The sequence below is a fragment of the Xenopus laevis genome, chromosome 2L, assembly GCF_017654675.1.
Source record: "Xenopus laevis strain J_2021 chromosome 2L, Xenopus_laevis_v10.1, whole genome shotgun sequence".
NCBI classification, from domain to species: domain Eukaryota; kingdom Metazoa; phylum Chordata; class Amphibia; order Anura; family Pipidae; genus Xenopus; species Xenopus laevis.
The window spans coordinates 83543547-83555877 of NC_054373.1; the positions used below are offsets into that span (position 1 = coordinate 83543547).

The 12331-nt window shown below is 38.4% G+C and overlaps 1 protein-coding gene across 2 annotated transcripts in view; it reads left to right on the plus strand.

Moving 5' to 3' along the window:
• Positions 1-9449, plus strand: part of ccdc80.L (coiled-coil domain containing 80 L homeolog) — a 34808-nt gene extending 25359 nt beyond the window's left edge. For both annotated transcript variants that reach the window (XM_018246666.2, XM_018246667.2), the window contains 3 exons: positions 2201-2304; positions 6110-6190; positions 8297-9449. In XM_018246666.2, coding sequence (XP_018102155.1) covers positions 2201-2304; positions 6110-6190; positions 8297-8646 — 535 coding nt within the window. In that variant the 3' untranslated portion in view covers positions 8647-9449. The remainder of the gene's footprint in view (positions 1-2200; positions 2305-6109; positions 6191-8296) is intronic.
• Positions 9450-12331: the final 2882 nt, after the last annotated feature.

A 12331-nucleotide genomic window follows, 5' to 3' on the forward strand; every position in this document is an offset into this window, starting at 1 on the left:
TTACTGTAGAAAACTGTAGAAAAATAAAATCATGTTTAAGCAGTGTAACTGATTCTGCAGTTGACTTACAGCTACAGTATCCTGCCTTCCTTGTAGCGCCTTGTGTAATGTAGACTGTTTTACCAAATAAATACAAGGAAATCTCTGTAAAAAAAATAGGGCCTTGGTATAATTAGGCTTTGAGTAATATCATCTTACTTTTGCATCATACAAGGTAGTTATGGGTCGCACTAAGTTCTAACAAAGTGAAAGCAATGAATTGGTCCCTTCACTGGTCAAATCATTTTCTTCAGTTCTGTATATACTATAAGGAAATGTGTTGTTTTTTCCATCCAGCATTTTTTGTTGATAGTTGTAACTGTTATTTCACATGAAGTTTCCAGGAGCCTAAAAGTGTCCCAATCACACGATAATTAAAAGTCAAACACGGTATGACTGTACAGCTCAAGGTAAAATAAACGTTATTAAACCTGCCTTACTTACTGATATTATGCATTTATAATCAATTTGCACAGTCAATATAGATGTTCACTTGCAAATGTGCACTCACTGTACAAAGTGCATCAAATTGAATCTACCACAAATTCTTTCTCCCCAACCTTTGTCATTACAGATAATACACATATCCACACTCAAGGAAAGAAAACCAACAGTTTTATATGTAATCTAACATCCCCCCTGAGTTACAATCCTAGAAAGATAAAATAAATCATCTAATTACAAATATCTAAAATTATAGCTAATAAAAAGAGACAGTTCTGTTACATTAACACACTGGTGGATTCAGGGCAAAGATCCCATTGGGTGCCCTGGCAGTCTAACAATTTTGTGGCAGTAAAATTCTTCTAGCATTAGGCAGCTTTTAAAGTGACACATTTATTCAAAAGCTTGGAATGTTAATGTCTTTAATGAAGTACACAGAATATGTTAACTGTACCTTGTCTGAAGGCACTATGTAAACGAAAAAATTAAGAAGAAAGTGCCCCAGTGTAATTTACACCATGGGATTTTGAAAGGGACATTTCTGCATAATGCATAGTGCAAAGTAAATGCAGATGAAAAGCCTGGTGGTGGGGTTTACGATCCTGGTCGGCCCTAGGCAAATTCCCCTTTTACCTATTTATTACAGCTTCCCTGCCATGCTAAGTTAATAGTTTATATCATAGCGAAAAAAGCGGTTTGAAAAGTTAGAAAGTAAGAAAAAAATTATACCATTATGGAACTGATTTATTGCAAAAAAAATTTAATTTTGGTGGAACTTTTAGAAAGTGATTTAGCTGGTTAATTGATTTGCTAGGGCAGTTTGATCAATATTTAGCAATATTTAGCATTTCAGGGTTTGTTACACCATATCATAAAAATAACAACCTGTCAGCAATATTAAATTTCTTGGAAGGCTGTGGATCTGTAACTTTTTTCAATGTTTCTCTCATTTACGCACTAAATATTGATATTGGTCAATATTTACACACAACACTTTACAATATGTCAAGCACAATTAGGGTTCAGAACAAATCAACTGATCCATGCCGTAACTATTTTTGATCAATCAGCCCTGCAGGTTTTATATCTATTAGGTATGTATATTAGCTTGGCATGTGCTCCTTATGTTTAATTCAAAATTATTTCTGTTTGTAAATGGCCAGGGGCATAACAAGAGAGGAAGCAGACCCTGTATTTGCAATGGGGCCCAGGAGTGTAGAGGGCCCAGAGAGGTCCTCATTAATGAGAAAGTTAAATATATCTTTGTAGAATAGGTCAATTTACCAATATTCTGGGCCTCTAAATTGAATTTAGGGGCCGAGTAACATCTAGTTACCCCACTGTAAATGGCATAAATAAAGGTAAGGTTGATGGAAATTATACTTCCTCAATACATGCAAACATAGCTTTTGGTGTGTGTGCTAACCTGTAAGGGACAAGGTCTTCACTTCACAAGAGACTCATTTGACCATTCAAGTGTGTGACCACCACATAATCAACACAAAAACAAATGAAATCAACAAAAAAACCTAGTATGGAATTTGTGCTGATGAAATTTCCCTTGCAGTTTTTTTAATTGTCTCTTTCTTGTGGGTCTTCAACTTCACAGAGGTACCCTTTGTCAAATTGTAAATGAATATTGTTATGTGTAATAATTGCTCTTCTGCATACAATACAAATGGAGAACAATCTGATATTTTTGAAAATGTTTTTGCAGGTTCCGCTGGAGACGAAGACTGCTTGTTATTTCTGCTCCAAATGATGAAGAATGGGCTTATCAGCAGCAGCTTTATGCACTAACTGGACAAGCATGTAATATGGGTATGTTATATGTGTTTGCCATAAATAGAGTAATAGATAGTAATAGTAAATTAATAGAGTAATAGGCTAATTTATTAACACAAGTTGGTCTGCAAAGTGCAATTTGAGTGCATAACCATGTAAAATACAACAATACGTTTTCCCCATAATTACGTTGCAAGTGAAATCACTTCTGCAGACGTCACTTCCACCACGTATCAGCTAGAGTGGTTTTGTATTGGACTATAATGTGCAGGTACAGATTGTCATTATAATACCAAAATGACAACCACCGTACCCCATAGATTCAACTTCTCTGGCATTTTCATTCAACACACTATTAATAAAAAACATTTCCTATGATGTTGACCTGTTATCACTGGGTTTCTCAAACTTTCTTAATACAAATAAGAAATACATGCCCCTATTTTCCCAAGAAAATGTCAGAACCCGAGTGCAAAGAATTGTGGAACTGCAATGCTAATCTGTGTTGCAGAAAAAGAGCTAGAAATCTTGTGTTATCATATGTTTAAACAGGAAGAGTAATTGCATATCATACTGAATTTGCTAATCGGAGCAGTGAATGCATATCATATGTGCTAATGGGAGCAGTGAATGCATATCATATGTGCATAAAGGAGCAGTCAATGCATATCATATCTGCAATGAATGCATATGTGCAAGCAGGAGCAGTGAATAAATATCATATGTTCTAATGGGAGCAGTCACTGCATATCATATGTGCATAAAGAAGCAGTGAATGAATATCATATGTACTAATTGGAGCAGTGAATGCAAATCGTATGTGCAAACAGGATCAATGAATGCATATCATATCTGCAAACAGGAGCAATGAATGCATATCTTATGTGCAAACAGGAGCAATGAATGCATATCTCATGTGCAAACAGGAGCAGTGAATGCATATTATATGTGCTAATGGGAGTAGTGAATGCATATCATATGTGCTAATGGGAGCAGTGAATGCATATCACATCCGCAAACAGGAGCAGTTAATGCATATCATACGTGCAAACGGGGGCAGTGAATGCATATCATATGTTCAAACCGGAGCAGTGAATACACATCATATGTGCAAACCAGAGCAGTGAATGCATATCATATGAGCTAACAGGAGCAGTGAATCCATATACTATGTGCAAACCAGAGCAGTGAATGCATATCATATGTGCAAACCACAACAGTGAATTCATATCATATGTGAGAAGGATTAAGATGTAAAGGCTGCAAATGTAAAACATCAAACATTTCTGAATAACTTGCTCTAGGGCACATTTTATACATGTACTCATAGCCAAGGAGATCAGACATGTCCGAAAAAATTGCTGGAAGTTTTTACAAAACCATTATTTTAAGAAAGAATTCCCTTGCAAATTCCTAGCCGAAAGAGAAGGCATCTCACTTATATGGCTTTTTCCAGGAAGAACATGTTTTTATTGAGATATGTTATAAGGCAGTCAAGCACTGTAAAACATGATTTGTGCATTTTGGATTTCAGGCATGAGAATGTAGAATGTTTAATGCACTAAACATGATCTAAGGGCCTCTTTAACTGATTAAAAGCAGAGCATGTGTCATGTTTAATGACAGAGAGGATAAAGGATGATAATATAAAAGCAGCTATAACCAACTCTACAGCTCCACCAACTCAATAACAGCAAGTTTCCCCTACCCTACCCCTGAAAATTAAAGTAATAAACCAAAAGAAACATGTTTTTCTAGACTAAACCATTGGTTTACTAAACTTTGTAAAAACTGTCTATAAACCATCACCCGTTACAGCTGTAAATATTCTTGGTGTGGACCAGAAAAGATACACTAGGTCATTCTGATAGCCCCCTGGGTGCAAGAGCACACTCCTTCATGCTTATTCTAAGAGCACTTTTGCAAAAAGCAGTACCAGGAGGTGCATCCTAGCCATGTCCTTACTGCCTGTCCTAGAACAGAAGTTAAGAACAGCTCCTGGATGTGGCCTGCACCCCGTCCCTCTATCCCTTGTGCAGCTGCATGATGTGGAAGGTATGGGGTGGGAAGGAGAGATTGTAGAAAGAAAGAACTTACACTCGCACACCCTGGCCGTCCAGAAAAACGAATCCCAGGTGCTCGGCGATAGAGGAACTTGACAACCTCAGAAGCAACGTAGAAACAGAACACACCGGCACAACATGGGTACTGCTAGCAGGTATAACCTTGCTCGTTTATTGCGGATGCAACGTTTCCGGGCGTGACCGCTTTCTCATCCCCTGATGCTTGAGAAAGGGGTCACGCCCCGAAACGTTGCATCCGCAATAAACGAGCAAGGTTATACCTGCTAGCAGTCACCAAGGCACAACACATTCATATAAAGCAAGAAACCTAGAACTCTGTTGTTTACATTATCTCTAATATATGTTTGAAAGTGTCATGTGACAAAAGTGGCATCACTAAGCACTGTTTATAAGCATATATTTTACAGGGTATTTAGTGCTCTGGTTTATTAATAAGATGTTTATTCCAGCATCAGGTTTCATGTAATATTTGATGACGTTGCTAGTTTTTCTTGGCTTCCAAAATCCTGACTCCCATTAGCCAAGTGTTTTTTTAGACGGGTGTTACTATGGGAACAGAATGTAAGCCCGCTTTCTGCTCAAACTAATATGTCTTTGGAGTCAGTACCAAGTAGACAAATCTCCGCTGTTTCCGCTAGCATTTTATAGCACTGTTTTTATTATCAAAGACAAGTCTGATATGGTGCAATTGGTGATGGATAACTGTTATAATAAAGTGGCAACAACTATCGTAGAAGTGTTTCCATTTTAGGATACAAGTTTCAGCAATGGTAAACTTGAAAAAACAGTATTCAGTGAGCTGCTGCATATAAAAAAAATGGAAACATGTTCAAGCATTTATATTATTTTAATTACTGAATCCAAAATTATATACCCCTGCTGTAGAATATAAGGATATTTGATGTCACGGAGGAGTACCATGGCCATATAAAGCAACTGCAACATGTATATTATCTCTAATATAAGTTTGAAAGAGTCATGTGACAAAAGTGACATCACTGAGCACTATTTACTGTATAAGGTTTGATGCATTTTCGTAGTAGACATAGCAGTTTAAATATAAAGTTTATTGTGATGACTTCTGTCCCTCTCAGTTTGCTTTTAGCACAACAGGCAAATTGTTGCAGATGATGCCAAAGGCTACTGGCATTGGTGTGAGTTTTAGTTCAGTAATATATGAAGAGCTCAGCTAAACCATCCCTTTAGAGTGTAGGCTCTTGCTAGCAGGGCTCTCCTATCATGTTTTTCTTCAGGAACCTTTGTTTGTTCAATTCATGTAAGTTCCATGTCTGTTATAAAGTTATAAACCTCTGTAAAGTGCTGCGTAACTTGCTGTTGTTGCATAAATGGATAATGATAATGATGACCACTATATTGCTATGTAAAGGGAGAATGAATAAGGGATAGAAGAATTATTTTACTGAAAAGGCCTATCATAGGTCAGACATAGAAAGAAGATAGAGCTACTTACTGGTTGTGCCAGTCTTTTTTCTGTTGAAAGATTGGCTGCATATCATGGATATTTTGGAAACATCAATAAACATGCCAAGTTGATAACTTCTACGGCTTATTCAGCATGTGTTCTCTGGTCTCCACCTAGTGGCAGGAAAATACCTGAAAGGAACATCTCTGTAAAGCTATGTAAAATTATAAAGACAATTTACTTGAATAAACATTCACATGAATACAACTATAACTAATTCTGCATTGGGTATTCTTTTTGTCTATAACAATTTTCTTTTTTATCCTCTAAATAGGACTTCGTCACCTTGCAGTGCTAAAAATGGTTGGCATGGGAGTTGATGGGAACGGTGTATTAGAACTCTTCCCTATTAACGGTAAGTGTATTTAAGTTGTCCACGCTGTTTTACCTATAGAAACTATATTTGTATTTGTATACTAACAATGCTAATGTTAAGAAAAATGGATGCTGATGGCCCCACAATGACCTGCTGATAAGGAATTGTTATATATGTAAATATAGCCCTCTTCTACTACTGCACAAGATGTAGCACATATTTACTTGCGTGTGGCGCTACAGGAGTCCTGTGCCTCCACTATAAGGGAGAACAGGTACACTATAAAATGGCATGCCTCCACCCAGGGTCAGGACAGACTAAACTGTAATTCCCCTCCCTGGGAAACTTTTTTCTGATCCACAAAATTTACACACATATGGTTAAAAAGGTTTATTTGTAAAACACTGTAACTTTAAATACATGCAGCCATATGGATCCCTTTACAGTCTGTTTTTGATGGTGCTGTTTGTAGCCACACAAATAATCTGTAAGGGCTTCCCACAATTATCATCCAGTGTATACTCACAACTTCAGCATGAGTGTTCACAGCACCCCAGAGGTAGTATTGCCTGTCTTTGGTGCACAATCCCCACTGAAGGTGAATCTCACAGGGGTCCCACACTCCAAGGATCTCTCTATCCCTGAGCCTAACCACTTGAGTCCCTAACCTGGCGGCCTTGTCACTGCAGGGTACTAACCCTCCAGGTCTCCTCGTTGGAGCCTCAGGCTGCTCTCTAAATAACTCCTGATCCTGTATTTCACTCCTAGAGAGACTATAACAGATCTTCCCTTATATTTACTTCACCTATTCTGGAACCTTCCTTTGTTCCAGGCTCTATGCAGCACCACTGTCCTCTCTCTAGCAAGTGTGCAGCCCAAAAGAGAGTGAGCACACGGAACCTTCCCCTTTTATAAAATATAATAGTGACATCTACTGGCCAGTCACTGAACTGCCAGCAGAATACTTTCACATTGGAAAAAGTTAACAGCTTCCCTTAGAACCAGGCATGGATTTGTGGAGAGGCCACCAAGGCCTGGGCCTAGAGTGGCAGGATTTTAGGGGGTGGCATGTTGCCCAACCACACCCACATGAGCAGGAGATACGATCGTTTTTTAATTTCTCGTGCACCAATCCCCATTGGTCCGATCCCAATGATGAAAATTTGAGCGAAAAATAGGTAGGGGATGGGCGCGACGAACGACATCGGGCCTAGGGGCCCCAGCTATGTAAATCCAGTTTAGAACTGAGGACCCAATCTAGCTGACTAAATTATGCCCTGGGGACCAAAGGACCTAAAGGTTTACAAAACCTTTTACCCTCGTACATGAAGAAGAAACCAATTGGATCTGGTTTTCAGGTGAGATTAGCACATTTCCAAACCATAAATCTTTTAGTTTGATTGCTATTGGTAAATACATACATACTGAGTTGCCTAACAGGAAGTTTTAACTAAAATAGAAATACCTTTTTGTATAATGAAAGAAAATTTTAAACAACTTTCCAATATACAGTCGTTAAAAAATTTCAGTGGTTATAAACTAATTTTCAAATGTAATTGCTATTAAAAGCTGTATATCTCTGCCCTTCTGGTAGAGAATATAAACAGAGATATACGGCTTATTCATATTCCAGTCTCTTATTCAAAACAATGCATGGTTGCTAGTATAATTTGGACCCTAGCAACCAGATTGCTGAAATTGCAAATTGTAGAGCTACTGAATAAAAAGCCCAATAACTAAAAAAACACAAATAATAAAAAATGTAAACCAATTAACAAATTAACTCAAAATATCACTCTCTATATCATACTAAAAGTTAATTTAAAGGTGAACAACCCCTTTAAATCAGCATTAAGTGGACACCTGTTTCAAAACAAATATTCGTTGCTATAGGATAATAAACCTGGGCAAACATTGTGCCTGTTCGTTTTAGACCTTTGAGTGCACTAACATTTTACATTTTCCTTAGGCCCTTTATTTTGCTGATGCAGTCTTGGGTAATGTCCACTACCATGAATTTACTTTTGTATGTAGCATTCCTGAAGGACGGGGAGACATTTACTCAACTCTTCAAGAAAAGCCAAAAACAGCATCTTTGCTTTTTAAAATTGCTTATTAAATATAATTTCATTTTTTCTACTCCAGGAAGCTCCAGTGTTGAAAGGGAAGATCTTTCTTTTGGTTTGGTGAAAGACATAAGAAACTATTTTCAAGTCAGCCCTGAATATTTCTCCATGTTGCTTGTTGGCAAAGATGGCAATGTGAAATCATGGTATCCTTCTCCAATGTGGTCCATGGCCATTGTGTATGATTTAATGGACTCCATGCAACTCCGGAGACAGGAAATGGCTATTCAGCAATCACTGGGTATGCGCTGCCCTGAGGATGAGTATGGTGGATATGGTTACCATGGATACCCTCATCAAGGTTACGAAGAAGGTTACCAGGATGATTATCGACATCATGAAGGATACTACCACAGATATCAAGACTAACCAAAAGAAAAAGGACAAAAAGTGTCACAAAAAATAATCTAAAATTGTAAATGACAATACAATTGCTCTTTCTTTAGCACAGCTTTAAAAAAAACATATTTTGTAGATTTTTTTTTAAGAAACTGGTTTGGACCATGATTGCTAAGATTCCTTATACCATTGTTAATGGCAGCATATTGTTTAGTTTAGGCTACTTTACTCTTTATACAGTATATGAATATATTTTATTTATTGGAAAAACACTTGGATACACCCAGCATCACAAACACATCTGTGGAGCTAGTCACACGTACATACAGTGTTATTTTACAAGCACAGATATGGTCCATAGCTTCTTTTTTGTGTGCAACTATTTTCCTTAACCAACGCTGGCTTTTCTGTTTGGTAAAACAAATTTCTACTTTACATTAAATAAAATAAATGTGAGAGTTTACATGTGCACATCTTGCAAGGCTGTACTATCCATAGTGGTACCAGGGGGTGAATTGTTGGTAATAGTTTGGGTGCCTAAATTTTTAATTATGGCATAGGGGCATTAACTAAACTTTGCATAAATGGAAAAAGGTAACTGAGAATTGATAAAGTTATGTGAGGGGAAAGAGAAAATTTGTATATCTAGGCTTAGTAACTGGTTCTAAACAACCAAAAATTTTAGGATTATTGTTGGTCTAGTTGGCCTCCCTAAAATCAAAATGCAGACACAGTGTATGCTATTCATGTATTTATGTCCAATAAAGCATCATCCGATCTTCAGTGTTAGCCATGGACAATTTCTTGTTTATTTAATAAAACAAGGAATGTAATCATAAGTTTGGTGTCTTTAATACATAACAAAATGATAAAACACAGCACATGGGAACATTCCTAAGGGCAGGGGCACACAGGCAGATTCAGGGAGATTTAGTCGCCTGACGACTAATCGCCTCTTCTTCCGGGCGACAATCTCCCCGGACTGCCTTTGTCTGATAAAATGAAAAATCGCCTGTGCCAATGCACTCATGGTGCTTCGATTTCCGAAGTCGCCCGAAGTTTCCTCGTGAGGCAACTTCATTGTGAGGCAACTTCGTAGTAAGGGGCGTAGTGCAGCCTGTCTTGGTGATTTTCTCCAGAACTAGGGATATCTTGCTCCTTGGCACTGTCCCTGCTCCTGAGCTCACCCACTCGTGTCCCTGTCTGGCGGATTGATCACTGTAAGTGTGCTGACCCCAACTACTCTCCTTGTTGGAGCCAGAAAGCTGCTCACTAAATACACTGCCTTTCACTTCTCGACTATTACACAAACTTCTACCACTAGATAGAGGCCCTGGTTAGGGAAAGTTCAACATTCTCAGACCCACTTCTCTACCCACCTCAATCGCAAGGTGGCATCTAGGAAGAGAGCCCTATGAAATAGTGCTCTCCCTTAAACATTGCCACCTACTAAGCAACTAATAACCTAGATCAGTTGCAATAAATCCAGAAAAGGAGACAATATCTGCCTGGGTGGATCAAAGGACCACTTAGGTGTCAAAATATATAGGTGAAACTGCCTGAGCAAAAACTCAGGGTTTCTAAATAAGGAATTAAACTATTCCAATTGATTCCATTGTCCGGGTTTCAAAGACATTTCAACCCTTACTGATATTTGTATAGATGATCGATATATAGATAGATTGGCAGCCTCACCAACCATATTGTACATCAACCCTTACTCTGGATATAAATTGATTGAGCAAAGTTGATCTGAACATGTTTCTGGCCTGTATGTCCACTAGTGGGCAGTCCCAAACCTAAATACCTAATTGAAGGTTTAGTTACCCTTTATTCAGGTAGTCCCCTACCCCAGGAGATGTCTGTTCTATTCTTTAAAAGGGGTAGGCAACATGTTGGGGCACATTTACAAAGCTCGAGTGAAGGATTCGAATAAAAAAAACTTCGAATTTCGAAGTGTTTTTTGGGCTACTTCGACCATCGAATGGGCTACTTCGACCTTCGACTACTACTTCGACTTCGAATCGAACGATTCGAACTAAAAATCGCTCGACTATTCGACCATTCGATAGTCGAAGTACTGTCTCTTTAAAAAAAACTTCGACCCCCTACTTCGGCAGCTAAAAGCTACCGAAGTCAATGTTAGCCTATGGGGAAGGTCCCCATAGGCTTGCCTGAGATTTTTTGATCGAAGGATATTCGTTCGATCGTTGGATTATAATCCTTCGATCGTTCGATCGCAGGATTTGCGCTAAATCGTTCGACTTCGATATTCGAAGTCGAACGATTTTAGTTCCTAGTCGAATATCGAGGGTTAATGAACCCTCGATATTCGACCCATCATACATCTGCCCCGTTGGGTCTGTTTTTGGATTCTACCTGTGCAAGAGGTGGATGAAAGTCAGAGCTTGGGTAGAGGTAGGCCCAGTAGGTGTAGATAGTTATTTAATAGGTACTCAAGTGTACAGACTAATGTGTTCTGCCTAGGTTCCACTTGGAAGGCCTTTACCTGGGATTGGCACTTCTTAGGAGACTCAGTCCACACCAATTATTAACCCCTTATGGGTAAACGGTTTTGGGAGTTTTGTATGAGTAATTAATATTTGAACTTATTAATGACTATAGTTTAAGACCATTTACAGCTATCTTCCTGGACGTTGTTCTACATACATGTAAATAAAGAACCACTGGCACCCAATTGATTGAATTAACCTGAGGGTTAAAGTTCTTCAACACCCTTCCTCCACTAAGTCTGCAAGGGTCCATCCCAGAGATCAAGAGTCAAATTTTTATTTGTTTAACAGATAGTTAAATGGAGCTGCTGTGGTCAAGAAACTATTGTGTTACATAAATACGACAGAAGGGCAGTGTATATGATTGAAAGATGTCGAGCAAAGCCCTTTGGAGCTGTTCCACCTACAGAGCCACATGCTGTAGCAGTAGCTGAAGAACTTGTAAGAATAACCCTAGAGCTCTTTTAATAATTTTTGTTTTAAGATGAATAAAAGTTCACTTTATTCAGAGGGATTATGTTGACCCTCTCTAAAGAGCAAGATGACACACTGGCTATGAATCATTGGCTTGGAGATTTCACATCCCCCAATCAGAGAGAGAAACTTTGAAACAATGAGAATTTGTTCTGGAACTAATTAATTACTATATATACCAGCGTCAGACTGGAAGGCTTCCACCACAGCCCCCCCCCCATCCCAATCCAACACCCCACACACATACACACACACACACACGGGTGTGGGTCTGGGCCAGTGGAACCAGCACAGTCAGCACCAGTCCAACCCTGATACATTTTCTGGCAAATAAAACAAACAAAACACCCAAATGTGTGTAGAATGCCCTGTCTCAATCATAGTGGTTCTTTTCTCATTGGTGGGAGCTAGGGTGACAAAGCTATTCAAGTTACTAAGTGACATTCCAGGCTGGTGCTCAGCTGAGCACTAATCTGATGAAAATGTTGTCTTTCACACTATCTCCCTATGATACAAAAACAACACAGTAAATGCAAAATGATTCTGTATTTTCAAACTGCCACTAGTGCGGTCAACAGACTTGGGGGCCTATTTATTAAACCTCAATTTTTTTCTGGTCATTTGTTTTAGGGGAAGAACTCGAATTTTTGGTGAAGAAATAAAAACTCAAATTTTTCGAGATTTATTATACCCTAAAGCTGGTAAAAAACCGTACACCATCTAAAACC